At 44.6% G+C, this 23,679-nt stretch overlaps 2 protein-coding genes and 2 non-coding genes across 9 annotated transcripts in view; 1 reads left to right on the forward strand and 3 right to left on the reverse strand.

Moving 5' to 3' along the window:
* The window catches only part of tmem178 (transmembrane protein 178), a 57,815-nt gene extending 36,170 nt beyond the window's left edge, over positions 1 to 21,645 (forward strand). For all 3 annotated transcript variants that reach the window (XM_039738351.1, XM_039738352.1, XM_039738353.1), the window contains exons 3-4: positions 15,909 to 16,046; positions 20,908 to 21,645. In XM_039738351.1, coding sequence (XP_039594285.1) covers positions 15,909 to 16,046; positions 20,908 to 21,149 — 380 coding nt within the window. In that variant the 3' untranslated portion in view covers positions 21,150 to 21,645. The remainder of the gene's footprint in view (positions 1 to 15,908; positions 16,047 to 20,907) is intronic.
* Positions 4,320 to 4,433, reverse strand: LOC120517051. The gene has a single exon (XR_005630975.1). It is a non-coding gene; the product is annotated as a U5 spliceosomal RNA (small nuclear RNA).
* LOC120517052 lies at positions 11,574 to 11,687 on the reverse strand. Its single transcript, XR_005630976.1, has one exon. It is a non-coding gene; the product is annotated as a U5 spliceosomal RNA (small nuclear RNA).
* A 57-nt stretch (positions 21,646 to 21,702) lies between the features above and the next one.
* thumpd2 (THUMP domain containing 2) overlaps positions 21,703 to 23,679 on the reverse strand; it is a 51,039-nt gene continuing 49,062 nt past the window's right edge. For 3 of the 4 annotated variants that reach the window (XM_039738347.1, XM_039738346.1, XM_039738349.1), the window contains exon 10: positions 21,703 to 22,196. In XM_039738347.1, the coding sequence (XP_039594281.1) occupies positions 21,806 to 22,196 (391 nt within the window). In that variant the 3' untranslated portion in view covers positions 21,703 to 21,805. The remainder of the gene's footprint in view (positions 22,197 to 23,679) is intronic. The other variant, XM_039738350.1, reaches the window with a different exon arrangement.

Raw genomic sequence — 23,679 nt, forward strand, 5'->3', positions numbered from 1 at the left:
TCGCACTGCCACCTGGTGGATTCCTCCAGATTTACGTAAAGTCCGCGCGCAGTACAAACGGTAAAACGCTGGCGTAGCAGGAGGGTCCACTGCAGCATGTGTCGCGTCGCGTGAAGTATAAACCCGGCCTAAGACGAGTCCGACATCGACATCACCCGAAAGGCTCTGCAGCAAATAAGAAGTAAAAAGCTTTTTTTAAATTTTGCTAGATGAAGAAAAGAGACGCACACCCGAAACTGTGAGGGTTAAGCCTTCCCTCATTGAGGCGGAAGACTCCCACAGCAGCCTAAGAAATGTCGCAACGAGACGCTGATATGTTAACACGAAATATGTTCTTTGTTTTTTTTTTTAGAAATTGAGGGAGGATCAAAAAAGAGTCGCGGGTGATTTGTTCTTTTTGAACGACTCTTTTCAGCAAACCCAATGAACCGATTTGTGATCACAAACACATCGCTTCAGTGGAGCTCAAAGGGAATGCTAAAGAGCATGCGTGCGTTTGGCTGCCTGATGTCCTCCACAGGGGTGGCAAGTGGGGCGACCGTCCCAAGCCCCCGCGACTAAGGGGGCACCGTTTTTTGAGGTCCGTGTGTCCCATTTGAGCAGATTTGTCACGTGTTATATACACTCAGTATCTCACAAAAGTGAGTCCACCCCTGACATTTTTGTAAATATTGTATTCTATCTTTTCATGGGACAACACTGAAGACATGACACTTTGATTCAATGTGCAGTAGTTCGTGTGCAGCTTGTATCACAGTGTCAATTTACTGTCCCCTCAAAATAACTCAACACACAGCCATTAATGTCTAAACCGCTGGCAACAAAAGTGAGTCCACCCCTAAGTGACAAATGTCCAGATTGTGCCCAAAGTGTCGATATTTTGTGTGGCCGCCCACCATTATTTTCCAGCACTGCCTTAACTCTCTTGGGCATGGAGTTCACACGAGCTTCACAGGTTGCCACTGGAATCCTCTTCCACTCCTCCATGACGACATCACGGAGCTGCTGGATGTTAAGAGACCTTGCGCTCCTCCATCTGCCCCACCGATGCTCAAGAGGGTTTAGGTCTGGAGACATGCTTGGCCAGCCCAGCATCTTTACCCTCAGTGGTCGTCTTGGAGGTGTGTTTGGGGTCGTTATCATGTTGGCATACTGCCCTGCGGCCCAGGGAGGGGATCACGCTCTGCTTCAGTATGTCACAGTACATGTTGGCATTCATGGTTCCCTCAATGAACTGTAGCCCCCCAGTGCTGGCAGCACTCATGCCGCCCCAAACCACGACACTCCCACCACCATGCCTGACTGTAGGCGAGACACACTTGTCTTTGTACTCCTCACCTGGTTGTCGCCACACACGCTTGACTCCATCTGAACCAAATAAGTTGATCTTGGTCTCATCAGCTCCAGTATTCCATGTCCTTAGTCTGCTTGTCTTCAGCAAACTGTTTGCGGGCTTTCTTGTGCATCATCTTTAGAAGAGGCTTCCTTCTGGGATGACAGCCATGCAGAACAATTTGATGCCATGTGCGGCGGGCATATGGTCTGAGCATTGCCAGGCTGACCCCCCTCACCCCTTCACCCTCTCCAGCAATGCTGGCAGCACTCATACGTCTATCTTCAAAAGACAACCTCTGGATATGACGCTGAGCACGGGCACCATGGCGAGGCCTGTTCTGAGTGGAGCCTGTCCTGTTAAACCTGTCGCTGTACAGTCTCTGCCACCCTGCTGCAGCTCAGTTTCAGGGTGTTGCCAGTCTTCTTATAGCCTTGGCCATCTTTATGGAGAGCAACAATTATTTTTTTTCAGATCCTCGGAGAGTTCTTTGCCATGAGGTGCCATGTTGAACTTCCAGTGACCAGTATGAGAGAGAGAGTGTGAGGGCGATGACACCAAATTTAACACACCTGAGACCTCGTAACACTGGGTCACATGACACGGGGAGGGGAAATGGCTAATTGGGCACAATCTGGACATTTGTCACTTAGGGGTGGACTCACTTTTATTGTCAGCGGTTTAGACATTAATGGCTGTGTGGGGGACAGCAGATTGACACGGTAATACGAGCTGTACACGGACTACTTGACATCGTATCAAAGTGTCACGTCTTCAGTGTTGTCCCATGAATAGATATCATAAAATATTTACAAAAATGTCAGGGGTGGACTGACTTTGTGAGATACAGAACATTATATTTGAGATGCTTCTAAGAGGAACCCTTATGGCATATCGAGACTCGGAGCAGACTTTTCTAGAGGAGGCCCTGCTAATTTCTGCATTACACCACATCACATTTCACACTGTCGTGGTATTGTCATGAATTATGAATGCCACTTTAATAGATTATATTGTTATATTTTAATAAAGTCCGCATGTTATCTTGCAAATAATTTAGTTGAAAACTGTAATGAGAAAATCTGGTGCATGTTAACATTATTTTTATTAAATTTGCGCGCAAGTCCACACATATCGGTAACAACGTTTAACGTCACCGGCCCTACGTGGGGTCGGTCAGCCCTAGGGTCCCGCACACCCCTAAGGCCGCCTCTGGTCATCCGTGTCTTTGGTATTGCTGATCGATGTTTAAAGACCGTGTGTATGGGTTAGCTCGACTCGTGTGATTTGTGAACAAGTGACTCCCAGAGAGCCGGTCTAACGATACTCGTTCGTTTGAAGTGCCGATGAATCCTCAGTCATTTGTGATCCTGTGACAAAATGGTGAATTTTAATAATGCATTTTAAATGGGTTATCATGCTTTGTGTACAGAAATAGGACAATGGCATGTGAACTGTCATGGTAAATACAGAACTAATTCTAAATATTTATATAAATGATGTCTAACTAGCAGAGTGAAATGCCCATTTGTTTTAACTGGCTTGATGACAAGTCCATCGTTGTTGATCGCCTCGTGCATTTATGAACTTCAGCTAACCCAGGGTTGCCAGACGTCCCTTATATACGGGACATGTCCCATATTTGATCATTTTGTCCCCTGTCCAGTACTGACCTTTCAGGGACACCCAAATGTACCATATTTAATTTGATTTCAAATTTCATAATAAAATTATATTTGTACTACCTTCTTACAGTACTTAGTTGTAACTTTATAAGTAATTATACTTTCTTTTCTCAGATTCTCTTTATGAAAATAACCCAAATGTAACGAGGAAACGAGTGTTTGCAGTTGTATTAAATCATTTTCCTATGATTTTACTTTTGTTTCCCTCATAAACCATTAAAATCCTTGCTTTATATTTTTAAATTATGTCTCTACTTTAATGTAATATATTGGTCTGGGTGTGTAGTGGGCATGTATAAATTTATATATATAGTAATATAGAGAGAGATTTTAAGAGTGTCCCGTGTTTCTAATTTTCTAATCTGGCAACCCTATGTTAACCGGATATGCCTTTTTGCTTTTTCTTTGGAAATTCTAGCCCTTTTATTCCTTTTTCCTTTCTTCAGCAGTTGTTCCCAAGTGTGCTTTCTTTGCAGCCCGGTGACTTCACCCTGGAGCTCCAAGTAGGTGGAGTTGACTGCCAAGGGCACCATAAGAGTCTGGCTGTAGACCTCCAGAGCTTCGCCCTTTTATACTGTGGTGGGAGGCTTATGTGACTCGGATACTGGCTGCAAGGCTGCAGAAATACCAGGCTCGACAGTCCACCCCTTGTTTTGGACGACATGACGCCCGCCGCACGGCTTATCTTTACTAACTTAAGCCGGCCACTTGCCTTTGTTCACAGGACATTACCGCCCTCTTGCGACCAGCAGAGGACATTACACCCGAGTGGGTAGTCTGACCGTGTAAAAAACTTAGCACGGGTTAATAAATCACTCCGCGTAATTTCTTCGAAGAAAGCAAAACTATGTAATTGTGATGGGTCGTTCTTGAACGAATCTTTAATGTGACTCGGGAAGAACGAGTCGTCTCGTTGGAGTGATTCGTTCAGTCGCGCCTGCGCATTTGCGCGACTTCCTATAGTTTCTGTATTGGAACTGATTTACCTGTTTCGAGTTTTCGGGTTTTTCGAGTCGTTCGTTCATCACGTGACAGCCCCATAAGCTTAACCTATGCAGTCTGAGCCGGAAAGAGAATTGAACGAAATGACTCAAAAAATGATTCGTTCATTTTGCTGAGCGAGATTCAAAGGTCCGAGTCGGCAAAATGATCAGAACTTCCCATCACTAGAAAAGAATGAAAGCGCTTCTTCTATCAATAACAAATAAGAGTACAGATCAGTATTTACATACAGCATTACTGAACTGTGACAAGAATCTGTACTACAAACAAGCAAAGTCTTATTTTATACATTCAGAGAAAGCCTCGCTTTCGCAAGGCATCAAAAAATTATGTTAACTCATTGATGCTCCTCTCCACGGAAATCTTTAGTAAAAGGCGAAAGATTTATACGAGTTGAAGAGAAGCCAGAGTATACTAAACAGTAAAACAAGTTGGGACGTCCTTAAATTTCGCTCGTCTCTAAAAGTTGGGACTTTTGTGGAGTTTGTCTTACGAAGTATCACTAAACATAACTTATTAATCGATTTCCAATCTCTCACGATAATATTGATTTAGAATAAACGTTTTTCTGTTTAAATAATAAGAAATGTTAACATTTGCGCTGGGGACTCATGGGTATGCAAAGTAATTACTATTTCCCCGCCTACTTATGTCACGTGCCCAGTTGAATGTCGTTGCATTCCAATTACTTCCGCCCGATCGCAGTTTCTGCGTTTGCAGCCGATGATCGAAGCAGAGCCCACCTGGAAGACCCCCGCGAGGTGCTCCTCTGAACGGCTAACGGGAGTGCACGTTTATGTCGTTTGTGTCATGTCGATTTACTCGACCAGACGTCGTTATTTGAGTCGGATAATCGCCACAGAATCTGAATCTTAGCCACAGTGTAACGTTTTTTAAATCTTTATTTATAACAAAGGAGAGTCGAAGCAATCAATATAAAATAAGAAACCATACATCAGTAATAACAGTACAACAACATTTATTTAAAAATAGCACATTTTCATACAAAAATGTAGCTCAAAGTGCTTTACAAAATGAAGAATAGAGAAATAGAAGACACAATAAAAAATAAAAATAAGCCAACATTAATTAACATAGAATAAGTAAGGTCTGATGGCCTGGGTGGACAGAAAAAACAAACAAAAAAAAAAACTCCAGAGGCTGGAGAAAAAAAAATTACATCTGTAGGGATTCCAGACCAAGAGACCGGCCAGTCCCCTCTGGGCAAATAATTACAGGCAATGAGCTCTAATAATATGGGAAGTGAAGAGAAAGCCGTCAATGTGGAAGCACAATCGATAGTCCAGGAAACGATGCGCAGCGCATGCAGCAATTCACAAGGAGAGCGCCACCTACTGTCCAGTACTGACAAGTCAAGTCCATCCATCATCCATCCTGCTATGTCCTATAACTACAGGGTCACGGGGGTCTGCTGGAGCCAATCCCAGCCAGCACAGGGCACAAGGCAGGAAACAAACCCCGGGCAGGGCACCAGCCCACCGTAGGGCAAACACACACACACACACACACCAGGGACAATTTAGACACCTAACCTGCATGTCTTTGGATTGTGGGAGGAAACCCACGCAGACACGGGGAGAACATGCAAACTACACGCAGGGATAACCTGGAAAGCGAACCCAAGTCTCCTTACTGCGAGGCAGCAGTGCTACCCACTGCGCCACCGTGCCACCCAGTAAGCTTACAATACTTAAAAGTGTTAGAATAAATACAAATTAAAATAAGTTCTTTAAACAAATACATACATAGATAGATAATAGCAAAAAATAACCCACTAATAACAGTAAGGTTATAATACTTAAAGTATATGAATAAATAACAAAACAATCACCATAACAGACAATCACACGAGGTTAAGTAGTTTATTGTAAACGTTAACAGCGGAAAGGCTTTCCTCGTTTTTATTAAATTTAAAAGTTTCAATGAAAGTCTGAAACTGAAAAAGGAATCGAAGGACATGATATTATTACAAAATCTGCATTCGTGAATGTGAAGTTTACCAGCAAGAATCGTTAAATGTATTAAGATACTTACATATTTACAATTCGACTTCATTATCATCGGCCGGCTGCTCATTTGGCTCTGCGTTAAGTGGCAGACTTCGTGCCGTTGAGGACAAGTCTCTGTCGTTAGTCCCGGTCCTGCGCGCCCTTTTCGATTTCGCTTGATGACAGTTGAATTGCGGTGCTGATGGTGTCAGCGGTGTGGTGCCAGTTATAGTTTTATTGGATGACCTTGTTTAAGAACTCTGAGACTCTCTGATGGATTGTGTGGCGCATATATATGTCATCAGTCATTGTCCATCCATCCATCCATCCATTATCCAACCCGCTATATCCTAACTACAGGGTCACGGGGGTCTGCTGGAGCCAATCCCAGCCAACACAGGGCGCAAGGCAGGAACAAACCCTGGGTAGGGCGCCAGCACACCGCAGGGCACACACACACCAAGCACACACTGGGGACAATTTAGAATCGCCAATGCACCTCACCTGCATGTCTTTGGACTGTGGGAGGACACCGGAGCACCTGGAGGAAACACACGCAGACACAGGAATATATATAGATACTAGCAAAATACCCGCGCTTTGCAGCGGCAAAGTACTGCATTACAATTTTTATTAAGAAGAAAATTAAACCTTTTTAAACTGAGATAAAATATCCCAATAATTATTTGTTAAGGATCTCTTTGTATACCACGTTGTGAGTTCGGCCCTCCGGTTGTAATCTGACCAAGCTGTCCGCTGAGCTTACTCTTGAGCATGTAACGTACAGCTGGCCATGTGAACAGTAATCTTGTCTCAAATCTCACAGCTTGGATTGCTGCTGTCATAATCGGTTTGAGTTTCATGGTTTGTTTCAATTACGACAGTATTTGTAGGACTTGTGTTGAAGTGACATTCAGCATCTGTCAAGCGTTGTAAGCACACAACCAGTTTCATCGATAAAATCACATCCAGCTTTTGAGAGTTTAAACATTCATAAACATCAAAGTGTCCACTACTCAAATCGTCACCTGTCAATCTAAGATGTTTAAGAGTCATTGGCGGTTGTCCAAAGGTGTAAAATATTTGGCCATTTTGGTACACTTAAAAGCGACAACCAAACAGTTCAGTGGCAGCCATCAACTCACATGCAGATCCATAGGTGAAGGGCTTAAGCATTTCACTCTTCTAGTGCTCCTGTGTAGTCTAATTATCTCCTGTACGTCATCAGTCCACACCTTGAACCTGTCCCAGTCATTCAATACATAAGACACAATGGATATCAAGAGTGAGCCTGATATGGCCGTGCAATATGTAACAAAGAGAATGGAAAAGGTAGGTGCCATCTCCGGGCATGGAAACCACTCGGTAAGTGACAGTTCTTTGATCGATGGTGATCACCTCGATAGACATGTTAATGGTGGTACGGTTGGAATGATAAAGGAAATGGGTACCTGAACAATGTAAAGTAAGTCTAAAATACCTACACAATAACTATGATCATAATAAACAAACAATAAAACAGCGGAGAAGCCGTGGATTAAATAAAAAGGTTGTAGTTATCAGCAGGGAGACGTGAATCCCGTGGCGAAGCAAGGAAGAGAATGTAGAGACCGGAGTGACAGACAGTCTTATATAGGCAGGCAGCCAACAACGTGGGAGGTGTTGGGATGGGAGAGCCAATGCCACCTCACACGGTGACCGAGCTGCAGGCTATGGACGTATATATGTACGTAAGTAGGATTCAGTTAGCGTTGGGAACCCGCGTACCAAATTTCTTGAAGATGGGCCCATAAGTAACAAAGACCATTGAAAAGTTCAATATGGCGGCCGACAGTGGCATCATACCACCGAAACAAGTACGTACATTGGTTTTGGTTAGCGCAGGGAAGCCACCTACTAAATTTCGTGAAGATGGGGCCATAAATAAGAAAGTTCAACACGGCGGACGTTGTCGACCGTTATGACCGTTACGTGTAGAATTTCAAAATGAAACCTGCTTAACTTTTGTAAGTAAGCTGTAAGGAATGAGCCTGTCAAATGTCAGCCTTCTACCTACACGAGAAGTTGGAGAATTAGTGATGAGTCAGTCAGTCAGTCAGTGAGGGCTTTGCCTTTATTAGTATATATATATATATATATTAGAATCTCGCTTATCCAACATTCCGTATTGTCCAACGTCACACCTCAAAAAAAAAAAATAAATAAAAATACGTATCAATGGGCAACAAGAACTGCAAGTTGCGAGCGTGTGCTTAGTCTATTTTTTGTTGCTCGAGACGCAGCTAATTACAGTGGAACCTCGGTTTACGAGTATAATTCATTCTGGAAATGTGCTTGCAGTCCACAGCACTCGTATATCAAAGCGAATTTCCCCATAAGAAATAATGGAAACTCAGATGATTCGTTCCACAACCCAAAACTATTCATATAAAAACGATTAATACAAAATATAAAGTAAAAATACATAAAGCAAATTAACCTGCACTTTACCTTTGAAAAGAATCATGGCTGGTGTGAGTGAGTTTCTAAACTCTTGTGGGATTACACCCAACGGGACGACACGCGGATGAGCGTCCCAAAGCAATCGCAGTCTCCCAGCGCTGTAGCAGTACGCTGTAAAAGCCAATCCGAAAAGATCGCGGACATTCTATAAGCGCCTGCCATTGATGGGTGATACAAGGAACAAGGGACATTGTAAATGCGCTGGGCTCAGCATTACTTTCCCCCGACCCGTAGGAGAATGAAAGATCCCGCTACGTTAAATAACCTCGCTGTTGCTGTTTCGAGCTTAATAAAGCTGGTGTTGCTAAAAGTACTGAGACTCAGCTTCGAGTTTTCGGGTACAAGACGGGGACTCGCATGTCACAGCACAAACACACACACGCAGTCACAATGCTGTAGTAAACAGTATACGCTCGTACGGATGTGGACTATATTAGAGACGGAGTTAAGGCTAACTGCAATCAATTACATTGAGCAACAAGAAGGAGCTACAGGAATCGACATAATGATGCTGCAAAGATGGCGAGACTTCACAGCAAAGAAACGGCACTCGTCAGGAAAGCAGAGTACGATCAAAAATGTCTTTAAATCATCACAGGACTGAACATAGAGATATGCTATTGTGGGCTGCATCAGGTGTGGGCAGGAGGAGGAGTACAGAAAGTTAATCAAAGACTTTGTTAAATGGTGCGACTCAAACCACTTATACCTTAACACCAGCAAGACCAAGGAGCTGGTGATGGATTTTAGGAGGCCCAGGCCCCTCATGGACCCTGTGATCATCAGAGGTGACTGTGCAGAGGGTGCAGACCTTTAAATATCTGGGAGTGCAGCTGGATGACAAATTGGACTGGACTGCCAATACTGATGATCTGTGTAAGAGAGGACAGAGCCGACTATACTTCATTAGAAGGCTGGCGTCCTTCAACATCTGTAATAAGTGCTGCAGATGTTCTATCAAACGGTTGTGGCGAGTGCCCTCTTCTACGCGGTGGTGTGCTGGGGTGGCAGCATAAAGAAGAGGGACGCCTCACGCCTGGAAAAACTGGTGAGGAAGGCAGGCTCCATTGTAGGAGTAAAGTTGGACAGTTTGACATCCGTGGCAGAGCGACGGGCACTAAGCAGACTCCTGTCAATCATGAAGAATCCACTGCATCCACTGAACAGGATCATCTCCAGACAGAGGAGCAGCTTCAGCAACAGACTGAGGAGACCCCACACTATGCGACTCTTCAATTCCACCCGGGGGAGTAAATGCAAACATTAATTAAAGTTACTGTCTGCTCTTACATGCATTTTTATTAGTATTTAATTTAATATTGTTTCTTTGTATCAGTATACTGCTGCTGGATTATGTGAACTTCCCCTTGGGATTAATAAAGTATCTATCTATTATATAGTGCCTTTAACTCTATCTATCTATCTATCTATCTATCTATCTATATAGTGCCTTTCATATCTATCTATCTATCTAACTTTTTAAGTACAGTACATACTGTAACGACAGACAACTCTGTAACTTTTTTCTTGACACCTGCCATTATCCAAAATTTTCGCTTATCCGACTTTCGGCCTGCCCGTTTATGTCTGATAAGCGAGACTCTCTTGTATGTTGTTTTTGGTTTTCTTTTATTCTATTATTGTAAAGCACTTTGGCCGCAGCATTACTATGTTGTTTTAAATGTGCTATATTAATAAATTGACATTGATCATTTTGTCCCCTGTCCCATACTGACCTTTCAGTGACACCCAAATGTCCCATATTTAGTTCATTTTCATAATAAAAATATATTTGTACTACCTTCTTACGGTACTTCGTTGTAACTTTATAAGTAATTATACTTTCTTTTCTCAGATTATCTTGATGAAAATAACCCAAATGTAACAAAGAAACGAGTGTTTGCAGTTGTATTAAATAATTTTCCAATGAGTTTACTTTTTTTCCCCTCATAACCCATTAAAATTCTTGCTTTATATTTTTAAATTATGTCTCTACTTTTATATAATATATTAGTCTGGGTGTGTAGGGGGCATGTATAAATTTATATATATAGTAATATAGAGAGAGATTTTAAGAGTGTCCCGTGTTTCTAATTTTCTAATCTGGCAACCCTATGTTAACCGGATATGCCTTTTTGCTTTTTCTTTGGAAATTCTAGCCCTTTTATTCCTTTTTCCTTTCTTCAGCAGTTGTTCCCAAGTGTGCTTTCTTTGCAGCCCGGTGACTTCACCCTGGAGCTCCAAGTAGGTGGAGTTGACTGCCAAGGGCACCATAAGAGTCTGGCTGTAGACCTCCAGAGCTTCGCCCTTTTATACTGTGGTGGGAGGCTTATGTGACTCGGATACTGGCTGCAAGGCTGCAGAAATACCAGGCTCGACAGTCCACCCCTTGTTTTGGACGACATGACGCCCGCCGCACGGCTTATCTTTACTAACTTAAGCCGGCCACTTGCCTTTGTTCACAGGACATTACCGCCCTCTTGCGACCAGCAGAGGACATTACACCCGAGTGGGTAGTCTGACCGTGTAAAAAACTTAGCACGGGTTAATAAATCACTCCGCGTAATTTCTTCGAAGAAAGCAAAACTATGTAATTGTGATGGGTCGTTCTTGAACGAATCTTTAATGTGACTCGGGAAGAACGAGTCGTCTCGTTGGAGTGATTCGTTCAGTCGCGCCTGCGCATTTGCGCGACTTCCTATAGTTTCTGTATTGGAACTGATTTACCTGTTTCGAGTTTTCGGGTTTTTCGAGTCGTTCGTTCATCACGTGACAGCCCCATAAGCTTAACCTATGCAGTCTGAGCCGGAAAGAGAATTGAACGAAATGACTCAAAAAATGATTCGTTCATTTTGCTGAGCGAGATTCAAAGGTCCGAGTCGGCAAAATGATCAGAACTTCCCATCACTAGAAAAGAATGAAAGCGCTTCTTCTATCAATAACAAATAAGAGTACAGATCAGTATTTACATACAGCATTACTGAACTGTGACAAGAATCTGTACTACAAACAAGCAAAGTCTTATTTTATACATTCAGAGAAAGCCTCGCTTTCGCAAGGCATCAAAAAATTATGTTAACTCATTGATGCTCCTCTCCACGGAAATCTTTAGTAAAAGGCGAAAGATTTATACGAGTTGAAGAGAAGCCAGAGTATACTAAACAGTAAAACAAGTTGGGACGCCCTTAAATTTCGCTCGTCTCTAAAAGTTGGGACTTTTGTGGAGTTTGTCTTACGAAGTATCACTAAACATAACTTATTAATCGATTTCCAATCTCTCACGATAATATTGATTTAGAATAAACGTTTTTCTGTTTAAATAATAAGAAATGTTAACATTTGCGCTGGGGACTCATGGGTATGCAAAGTAATTACTATTTCCCCGCCTACTTATGTCACGTGCCCAGTTGAATGTCGTTGCATTCCAATTACTTCCGCCCGATCGCAGTTTCTGCGTTTGCAGCCGATGATCGAAGCAGAGCCCACCTGGAAGACCCCCGCGAGGTGCTCCTCTGAACGGCTAACGGGAGTGCACGTTTATGTCGTTTGTGTCATGTCGATTTACTCGACCAGACGTCGTTATTTGAGTCGGATAATCGCCACAGAATCTGAATCTTAGCCACACTGCAACGTTTTATTAAGTCTTTATTTATAACAAAGGAGTTTCGAAGCAATCAATATAAAATAAGAAACCATACATCAGTAATAACAGTAAGCTTACAATACTTAAAAGTGTTAGAATAAATACAAATTAAAAGAAGTTCTTTACACAAATACATACATAGATAAATAATAGCAAAAAATAACCCACTAATAACAGTAAGGTTATAATACTTAAAGTATATGAATAAATAACAAAACAATCACCATAACAGACAAATTACACGAGGTTAAGTAGTTTATTATAAACGTTAACAGCGGAAATGCTTTCCTCGTTTTTATTAAATTTAAAAGTTTCAATGAAAGTCTGAAATTGAAAAAGTAATCGAAGGACATGATATTATTACAAAATCTGCATTCGTGAATGTGAAGTTTACCAGCAAGAATCGTTAAATGTATTAAGATACTTACATATTTGCATTTCGACTTCATTATCATCGGCCGGCTGCTCATTTGGCTCTCCGTTAAGTGGCAGACTTCGTGCCGTTGAGGACAAGTCTCTGTCGTTAGTCCCGGTCCTGCGCGCCCTTTTCGATTTCGCTTGATGACAGTTGAATTGCGGTGCTGATGGTGTCAGCGGTGTGGTGCCAGTTATAGTTTTATTGGATGACCTTGTTTAAGAACTCTGAGACTCTCTGATGGATTGTGTGGCGCATATATATGTCATCAGTCATTGTCCATCCATCCATCCATCCATTATCCAACCCGCTATATCCTAACTACAGGGTCACGGGGGTCTGCTGGAGCCAATCCCAGCCAACACAGGGTGCAAGGCAGAAACAATCCTCGGGCAGGGCGCCAGCACAACCGCAGACTTTACTTTTATTCTATGTTCATTAGTGTTTCCTAATTTTAATTATTTATTTTGTCTTTTTTCTCTTTCTTCATCATGTAATGCACTTTGAGCTTGATTGTTTGTATGAAAATGTGCTATAGACATAAATTATGTTGTTATCTTTGTAAAAGATCACTTTGAACTTGTCTCCGTCTTCTTCCTTTTTATGAGTGCAATGTTATTGCCAATAGAGATAACATGCAGTGTACAGTAATGGGGGGAAATTTGCATTCTGTCTGTCTGTCTGTCTGTGTGGAACTTTTTAAAGTTCTAAAGGGCAGCCATCAAGCCAGGTGTCTCAGAAGGTCGGTTTGGTCATCGCCGTCACGTTACGTATGTGGTGGTCGTGTTTGGGCACTTTGTGATGACGCACGTTAGGGACTGCGGCGACCGACGGTTTTTAAATAAATGGGGCGCTCAGCTGGAGTGGTGTAGGTGCGAGTGGCAGAGAGGTGCAGCGGCCCCGAGGTATTAGTGGCGAATTGGCCGGTCAAATGCTGACGTACCTTGTGGTCAGTTGACTCATTAGCCTCCGGGGCCTGAGATCACAGCACCTGCGCCCCACTGAAGGGTAAATGGAGCGGGACAACAACATGGGGGGTGTGGGTCGGGGGAGAGGGTGATATGGAAAGAGTAAGAAAAACCAGGAGAGACAAAGAGGAAGGAGGCCGAATCGTGGAGCTCGAGCCAGGCGGGGTGAGGAAGCAGGTGGTCTCGGTGGCCTCACAGGGGAGCAAATGATCGACGCTCTTCGAGTGGATTGTCCCAAAACCACTTCAAGAAGGAGCGGGGCATGAAAGTTGAGCCATCCTAGAGATCTGACAGACCTCATGAAGGGCGTGAGGAAAATGGGGGCACCGACAGTGGGCTTTGATGAAGTCACCTGATGTGGGACCGCAGTTGCTGGCTTCACGTCACCACTTGTAGACAGATAGATAGATAGATACTTTATTAATCCCAAGGGGAAATTCCCACACTCCAACAGCAGCATACTGATAAAGAACAATATTAAATTAAAGAGTGATAACAATGCAGGTATAACAGACAATAACTTTATAATGTTAACGTTTACTCCCCTGGGTGGAACTGAAGAGTCGCATAGTGTGGGGTCTCCTCAGTCTGTCGCTGAAGCTGCTCTTCTGTCTGGAGATGATCCTGTTCAGTGGATGCAGTGGATTCTCCATGATTGACAGGAGTCTGCCCAGCGCCCATCGCTCTGCCACGCATGTCAAACTGTCCAGCTCTTTGCCTACAGTAGATCCTGCCTTCCTCACCAGTTTGTCCAGGAGTGAGGTGTTCCTCTTCTTTATGCTGCCTGCCCAGCACACCACCACGTAGAAGAGGGCGCTCGTCACAACCGTCTTATAGAACATCTGCAGCATCTTATTGCAGATGTTGAAGGACGCCAGCCTTCTGATGAAGTATAGTCGGCTCTGTCCTCTCTTGTACAGATCATCAGTATTGGCAGTCCAGTCCAGTTTATCACCCAGCTGCACTCCCAGGTATTTATAGGTCTGCACCTTCTGCACAGTCACCTCTGATGATCACGGGGTCCATGAGGGGCCTGGTCCTCCTAAAATCAACCACCAGCTCCTTGGTCTTGCTGGTGTTCAGGTGTAGGTGGTTTGAGTCGCACCATTTAACAAAGTCCTTGATTAGGTTCCTATACTCCTCCTCCAGCCCACTCCTGATGCAGCCCACCATAGCAGTGTCGTCAGTGAACTTTTGCACGTGGTAGGACTCCGAGTCATATTGGAAGTCTGATGTATGTTGGCTGAACAGGACCAGAGAAAGTCCAGTCCTCTGCGGCGCTCCTGTGCTGCTGACCACAATGTCAGACCTGCAGTTCCCAAAATGCACATACTGAGGTGTGTCTGTAAGATAGTCCACGATCCATGGCACCAGGTATAAATCTACTGCCACCTCTGTCAGCTTGTCCTTAAGGAGCCGAGGTTGGATGGTGTTGAAGGCGCTAGAGAAGTCCGGAAACAGAATTCTTACTGCACCACTGCCTCTGTCCAAGTGGGTTTAATGGAATGGTGACCTTATAAATAATCTTAACTTTTGTGGGTTACTCCTGTTTTTGGATTATTTCTTGAATTTAAATGTTATCCGTTGTACTTCTGCACTGTGGGGATTTGAACCCTTGACTGCCTTGTTTGACTTTGGTAAAATAGAAGGACTGATTGCATTCACTACACTCTTGGCACACAAACTTACTCTGCTAAACTGGAAGAACCCAAACTCTCGTCTTTTAAGTCGGTGGGTAACTGATGTGTTATATTATTTGAAATTGGAAAAAATCAAATACTCAGTTAGAGGATCCGTACAGACTTTTTTCAAAACATGGCAGGATCTAATCAGTAATATTTTAAAATAAGCTCTTAAAGCACAGAGGAAGCAATTATTTCTGTATTTCTTTGTCTTCTGCATTATTCTCCATTGGCTTATCACTTATTAATTTAGGTACGTTTACAAGCCTTACATTTTAAGACATTTGCCTTGCACTCTCTCTCAGGGTTGGGGGTCGACTTATTCTTATTTTTACTTTTTGTAATAATTGATTGTTTTGTATGGAATGATTGCAATAAAATTAATAAAATTTAAAAAACAAAACAAAAAAAAAAAAATAGAAGGACTATCGGACATTTGCACTGTTTGTGTCCTCATTGCAGGGCTCATCGCGGTCATGACTATCGACACTTCCGGGTGCAAGTTGTGTCAGGCTGCTGGAGCCATCCCAGAATGCCCCACACTCCACCTGCGTTTTCATATCACATTCCCTTCCATCCTTTTTGCTTGCACATTTTTTTAGATCTAAACTTGCTTGTTGTCTGACCGAAGTGACCTAAGACATCTCGTGGCGCGTCTTTATTTTCCAGATCTCCGCCGTATAACTGCTGGATTCCTGGGAATGGCGGCAGCGGTCCTGGTGTGCGGCTGTATCGTGGCAGCGGTGAGCTTCTTCTGGGAGGAGAGCCTCACTCAGCACGTATCCGGCTTGCTTTTTCTCATGGCAGGTAGGCCTTTTATATTCCTTGCACCTAAAAAGAAACCTTATATCCATTTTCTGAACTCTGTGTGTTCGTGGAGAAGATGCCAGTCCACCAGAGGGCACACTCACACATGTCTGGACCAACTGGCGGTGGCAAATTATATGAAGTGGCAAGTCTGTTCTGGAAGGTGGGGAGGAAATGCTAGCAAACGTACAGTGGCTTCAGAAAGTACCGAGACCCCTTCACTTTGTTCAGACTTTACCGGGTAGTGGATTTCCTTTGAAATGGATAAATCTGCCATTTTTGCCCAACAATATTCACTCAATAACCCAGAATGAAAAATATGAAAAAGGTTTGCAAATTTACTCAAAAACTGAAATCTCTCATTCTTTGAAGTTTTCAGACCCTAATTGAATATTTTTTAGAAGTCCCTTTGGGCAGCAATATCGGCTTTGAATCTTCTTGGTTTTAAATCTCTACAAGCTTTGCACACCTGGATTCGGGCAGAGTATCCCATTCTTCCTGGCAGAATCTCTTAGACTCCATTAGATTGGATGGGAAGTGTCCGCCATCTTCTGGTCTCTTCACAAATGCTTCAGGGGGTCTAAGTCTGGGCTACCTAAGACACTCCAGAGACTTGTCCCAAAGCCACTCCAGCGTTGTCTTGGCTTTGGGTCATCGAACCGTCACCCCAGTCGAAGGAGCTGTGCACTCTGGAGCAGGTTTACTTCAAGGATGTTGGCCGCATTCCTCCTTCCCTCAGTTCTGACCAGTCTCCCTGCTCCTGCCCCCCTTTCATGATGCCGTCGCCACCACCATGCTTCACCCTCAGGATGGTACTGGGCAAGTGGTGAGCAGTGCCTGGTCTTTGCCAGACAGAGTGTGCCGAGTTCTGCCCAAAGGGTTCATTTTTTGTGTCATCACACTAAAATGCCTTTTACTGGAGAGTTGCTTCCATCTGTCCACTTTACCATCTTAGCGCTGCTGAGACAGTTGTCCCTCTGACAGGTTCCTCCATCTCAGAAGAGGACTTCTGAAGCTCTGTCAGAGTGACCATTGGGTTCTTGTCACACTTGTCTTACTTGGTCACTCAGTTTGGGCCAGATGACCATCTCTAACAGGACTCCTGGTTGTTCCAAACTCCTTTCATTTCACAATCCGTGAGGCCACATGTGCTCCTGGGATCACTTGACGCTTCTTACAGATGGTTTGATCTCCTTGACCCGATCTGTGCCTCACCGTCATTTTATGGTGGGGGTCTGCAGAGAGTCCCTTGGACTTCACAGTTTGGTTTTTGTCCTGACATGCAGTGTGAATTGTGGTCCATGTGGGCCTTACCTTAGCTGGCCACAGGTGGACTCCAGTCAAGTTCTAGAAACATCTCAAAGGGAATTAAAACAACCAGGATGGACCTGAGTGAAATTTTGGGGGTATTTAGGTGCACAGCAAAGTGTCTGAGCACTTCTATGAAGGAGAGATTTCATTTGTTGCTCTTTAATAAAGTCTTCAAACTGTGATGTAAATGCTGGGTTGGCTACTCTGACCAGTTTAAAGCTGATTGTCCGGTCAGGACGTCGGACATCTCTGGGTCTGCAGTTCTTGAGGCTGATCCTCTAATTAGCTGTGAACCCCCCAGTCTCACTGAGATTGCGCAGGTGGTGAGGGTAGGGAAGGCTGCAGGGATCTGCGTTATCCGGGGTGAACTTCTCCAGGCTGGTGGTCAGGCTGTCGTCCTGGCATTGCAAGCAATCTTTGCTTCCATTTGGGAGACGGGCATCATCCCAACTGACTGGAAAATGGGACTTGTCGTCAAGGCCGTCTTAACGCATGGGCACGTTGGGCAGTTGCCAGGGGACCCAATGCTAATCTACGTATGTTGTGACTTGCTGAGTGGATGTGTAGGTAGGGGTCCCAGGGAACTGCTTTGTCCAGGGCCCTGAAATGCTGTTACGATGGCCCTGCTTGTCATCCCTATCTGGAAAGGGAAGGGGGGTCGTCTAGATTGTGGCAGCTACAGGGGGATAACATGCTCTCGGTGCCACATAAGGTCCTTTCTAGGGTCACCCTCAATAGGATTCGTGATCACTTGCTCATCTACCAGTGACCAGAGAAATCTCGTTTTACACCTAAGAAGTCGACCATCAAAGGCATCCTGGCTCTGAAAGTTCTCATGGAGCATAAATGTGAATACCGACAGAGGTTTCTTTGCAGCTTTTGTCGATTTTCTAAAGTGTTTGACTCAGTTGATCGAGCTGTGGCCCTGTGGGACATCCAGAGACTTCACAGAATCCCCTCAAGGTCATGGCCGGCCTGTACTCTGGTACTGTGAGTGCTGTGCAGAGTGGAGGCAGACCCTCTGTGTTTCTCCCAGTTGATTCTGGTTCTGGTCCTACTCTCTTCAATGCCTGTATGGACTGGGTGTTGGGCAGGGGAGTGGGGTCCAGTGGCTGGGGGGCATCTCTTGGTGATCTTGACTTTGCTAACGATGCTGTGATCTTCACAGAGTCAATGGAGTGCTGGCTCTGGGGCTCGGGATCTGCACTGGCAATCGGAAAGTCGCCGATTCGAATCCCGTAAATGCCAGCAGGGACTCTGCTCTGTTGGGCCCTTAACCTGCAATTGCTGAACGCTTTGAGCAGTGAGAAAAGCGCTATATAAATGCAAAGAATTGTTATTATTATTATTTATTAATGGAGGTTCTGATCGGGGGTCTCGAGAGACTGAGTGAGGGGGTCTGACTGTCTGGGCTTGTGAGGGTCTTGATAAAAACCAAAGAGCCAGGCCTTTAATGACCTCTTGGGCACGGCCATCTGCAGTGTGTCGATCTCGTCATTGAGAGGCTTACTTACCTTGGCAGTGCCATTCATGTGACTCTGGTGACTCTTCCTATGAAGTCAGTAGATGGTTTGGGAGAACATGGGAGGGTCATGAGGTCATTTTAAAGTGTGCGCCGCACTCCCGAAAGTTATAAAGTAACGAAGATCCAAGTCTTTAGAGTCCTGGTGCTTCCTGTTTGTGAGACATGGACATTATTCAGTGACCTGAGATGAAGACTGGACTCCGTCATGTGTTTCTCTTCAGAGGGTCCTTGGAGGGCCGCTGGTTTGACTTTGTGTTGTTCATGGAGTCCCGAATGAGGCACATGACATGCAGTGTGAGGGAGCGTCAGTTAACGGCACTATGGCCATGTGACGCCATTACCCGAGGGTGATCCGGCTCGCAGGACCCTCATTGTTGAGGCCAAGGGGAGGGCCAAGTAACACCTGGCTGCGGCAGATAGAGGGTCATTTCGGGGGGACTGGGCCACGTGTCTGCCTGGGGAGCTACCAACCAGGGTCCCGAGCTGTTTAATGTTATGGTGGGTGCATCAGTGTGCTGTACCAGTGCCTGCTCCCCAACCTGACCTGACCGGATGTAAAGCTGTTGTCACTTTGGGTTATTGAGTGTGGACTGATGGGCAAAAATGGCAAATATATCAAAATAAAATGAAATCTACGGCATAATAAAGTGTGCAAAAAGTGAGGAGGTCTGAAGACTTGAGGAACCCACTGTATGTTAAAAAAAAAATAAAGTCTCATTTTCCAAAGGACCACCCACTGGACAAATGAACAGAAGGGAAAAACCAAGTGGCAAATGTGACAAACGGTAAGGACACAGCCCAGCTTGAAAAGAAAGTAAAAGAAATGGCATGGAGTTTGGATGTTGGCCTCATGTCAGAGTTGGGGTTTCTGTCACATCCCCACCGCTTGTGCTTGTTAGGTTGATGGATGATGCCAAGTGTGCCCAGGGTCAGTGTGTGCTTGAGTGGCCCAATGATGGACGGGCACCCTGCCCAGTGATAGCTCCTGTCCTACGCTCATTGCTGCGGAGATGGGCTCTGGTGCCTCAGAACTCCCCTTAGCTTTATTTGATTCCCGGCCCCATGGAGGTGAATGTGAAGTCTGTGCTTTGATGTCATTGTCCATGTTGTGGTTTTTTTAAGGGCCTCCTGTCTTCTTGCACGGACTTAGTAAACGATGAGTGCACTATGGTGGTCTGGCTTGCCCCACAGACTTGGTTCTGGGCAGTCGGAAAATCGAGAGTCTACTTTATGAGAAAGATTTAGGAGTCGTAGTAGACTCTGAGTTATCAACTACCAGACAGTGTGCAGAAGCCATCAAGAAGGCTCACAGACTGTCAGGTTATATGGCGCCTTGACGTGTGGAGTACACGTCACAGGAGGTTCTGCTCAGGCTTTATAACACACTGGTGAGGCCTCATCTGGAGTTCTGGGTGCAGTTTGGGTCTCCAGGCTACAAAAAGGACACAACAGCACAAGAGAAGGTCCAGAGAAGAGCGACTAGGCTGAGTCAGGGCTACAGAGAGTGAGTTATGAGGGAAGATTAAAAGAGCCGAGCCTTTAGAGAGATGAAAAGGAGGCCTGACTGAAGTGTGCAAAATGATGAACGGAATTAGTCCAGTGGATCGAGACGGTGACTTTAAAATGAGTTCATCAAGAACACGGGGACACAGAAATTTTGCACAAACATTAGGAAGTTTTTCTTTACATAAATTACAATAGACACTCTGAATAAGCGACCAAGTAGTGTGGTGGACAGTAAGACTTCAGGGACTTTCAAGACTTGACTTGATGTTATTTTTTAAGAATTAAGTGGAGAGGACTGGCGAGCTTTGTTGGGCTGAATGGCCGGTTCTCGTCCAGATTGTTCTAATGTTCTCACAGCTGGAAATCATCGCAAAGTGTTGTGTGCCCGTAGCCCGTCAAGAGTGCTTTGATAGAAAACACGAGTTCTTAAAATGGCTGAATGGGCAGGCAGGCTCTTCCGGGTATACATGCCAAGGACGCCTCTTCGCACTAATTACTTGTCTGCTTTCTCTTTTCCAGGTATTTTTTGCACCATTTCCCTCTGCACCTACGCGGCGAGCATCACGTATAACCTGAACCGCAGTCCTCCCTTCATCTATGGTCTTCCGGGCGACGTGGAGCATGGCTACAGCTGGTCCATCTTCTGCGCCTGGTGCAGCCTGGGCCTCACCGTGACCTCTGGGTGTCTTTGTACCACGTATCCCTTCATCAGTCGGACCAAGATCATCTACGGGAAAACCACAAGAGACTCCTGCGTTTGAAACAATCTGGCGAAGAACTTTTAACAAACGGGTTGTTGACATGAACTCCAGATTCTGCAGGGCATCAGCTATTTGGGTGAGTGACCAGCAGGTGGCACAAAGGGCAGCAGGACCAACACCTAAACTTTGGAAAATTCTTGTCTGACGTAAGTCAGCTTTACGTTTTTTTGTTTATGGATTATTAAGGATGAATTTCAACACCCAGGGAGCCCTTTAACTGCCTCATTTTTGTGACGTCTTTGCTGTTCCAGTAAAAATAAAAAAACACAAAACAAAAGCGAGACCTTCTGTGTTTGAATTTTTACCGTTTCATTTCGGCGTATCGCACGAACGACTAACAGTGCCTTCAAACGAGGACCGTACCACGGATTACAGAAGAGGACCCGTCTGAGACTTGCGGCCAGGACCGTCGTATTGTGAGGCCTCCACATCGCCAACATGTCCCCCCGCTAGGTTCACTGTGGAAAGATCAGAAGGCTACCATTACCAACGTTGCGTTGGGCAGGACTAAAATGGACACCGAAAACGAGTAACAAACTCGGGAATCAGCCAGTATACTACAAAGTGACCGTTTTTAATCATTTGAAATGTATCCCACTGTTAGCCCCCCGATATTACAAGGTATAAAATCTGAACAAGAAGGGCTGCACTGCACATCACGTGAGCAGAACCTTTTTATACCGATGTATCAGTCCATCTGTGAGCCCCAGGCTCACTCTGTAAATGGCGTTGAGCTGCAAAGAAGGAAAGTCCGCAAGTGGGAGAGCAGGGCTTGGTGAAGACCCCCCTGCCACGGTATGTTCTGCGTGGGCTCTGGTCGCCTCACCGTGTGCAACTTCATTTCTTCTCCTTGGAATTTCCTGTTGCAGCAACTTCCCATCAGCCGACCCGGCCTGCGTATTTGTGTCCACGGAGGAGGAAGAGTCTGCTGTGACGGGTGAGGTTATACCGCTGCCCACCATTCGGTCAGAACCGAAATGTTTCTGTATGTGGACGCTGAGTGGTGGACTCAGGAGGAGGACAAGGTTTCCTCCAACGCGGAGGACCCTAAAAGATAGAAATGGGTTGCTAAGGTTAATAATAAGATTACAAATCGTACTGTCATTTTACAAACCAAGTGGCACGTTGTCATACCACCTCTCCCTTTGCACCAGCCACCTTCATGAACTTAAATGAAGGACTGAACAGGAGACCCTAAATGCAACTTTCTACCCGATTCCAGCAGGTTTGCTAAAAAAAAAAGCAGCAGAATCCGATCAGAGTGGCCTCAGAGTGGCCTCAGAGTAGCCGTTGTTTGACTTCTATTGAAGAAACCCGATCTAAAGAGTCGTATGAATCATTTCCAGGTTCTCCTTCCAAAGCCATTTCTGAAACGGATTGAATTTTAATACAAACACAACCAGAAGAGTTTGGGATACCCGAGCAGGGTTTACCATTACACGCAGTAGTGTAGTCCAGGGTATACACAGGTATATGGCGTATACCCACTTCTTATTAGGTCATCACAGTGTATGCCCACTTCAAAATCCCCCTGTTACTGGTATAAGCTGCAGTGTAATACAGGGTATACGCGGGTATATGGCACTTTTCAGCCCACACACAGTGACAGTCTACATCCACACTGACACCCAAATACGCATTTATGTGCTGCAGGCACGTCAGTTTTTTTCTGCCATTGTTGTCTGTTTTGGTTACGTTTTGGGAGAACAAACGATTGGTTAGGGCAAATGGATTACGCCAATCAGAGGCAGAGTAGGGCGGGACATGCCGTTCCTTTGCTAAACCGGGTAAAATATCCTTTGCCGCCATCTTCCTGTCGGTCCATTGTTACACACCAAAATATGTCCTCACGCGAAAAGTTAATATAACCAAGTTAACAGTGAAAATGAAGCGACCCATACAAACAAAAATTAGCTTTCAGAACAAACGACCTCGTGAAGCTCCATTATTGCTACCATCCAGCCGGACAGGCAGCCACAGCCTCTCAGTCCCCAACCCCAGTCGGTGGAGGCGCTAAATCTCCAATCGACGTTTAAAATTCAATGGAAGAACACGTCAACCATGGTGAGTACTTTATAACAGCAAGATTTGTAAATTATGTTAATACAGCGTTTCTACAGCATTAACTAGCAGCTTTTTTATTTCGTTTTGTTTAATTTTTGTTGTTCCAATTAGCTCATGCAGCCTGTGGCTCGTGTTAAGTTAGCTTCCCTGACTTTCATTGGCATCAAAGCTGCTAGCTGTCAACAAGTTCCGGTTGGTTGCATTTTAAAACACAGATATTTCAACCTGACTTTCACATCAGTGCGTATTTTTGAGTATGGACAGATGAACAGGTGTTGGGGACAGTTTATAGTGTTACACTTACACCGTTTTCCCCGAGCACTAGCCAGTGTCCAAACGGCCCGGACATTAAAGCATTTCTAGCTAGGTACGCTATTCGTCCTGAGAAATGCTGATTTTAAACTTGAAACTTTGTTAATGTGTTGGTACCATTTTCACTCCAATAAGTTAATGAATATTCAGAATG

The sequence above is a fragment of the Polypterus senegalus genome, chromosome 16 (genome assembly GCF_016835505.1).
Source record: "Polypterus senegalus isolate Bchr_013 chromosome 16, ASM1683550v1, whole genome shotgun sequence".
NCBI lineage: Eukaryota > Metazoa > Chordata > Cladistia > Polypteriformes > Polypteridae > Polypterus > Polypterus senegalus.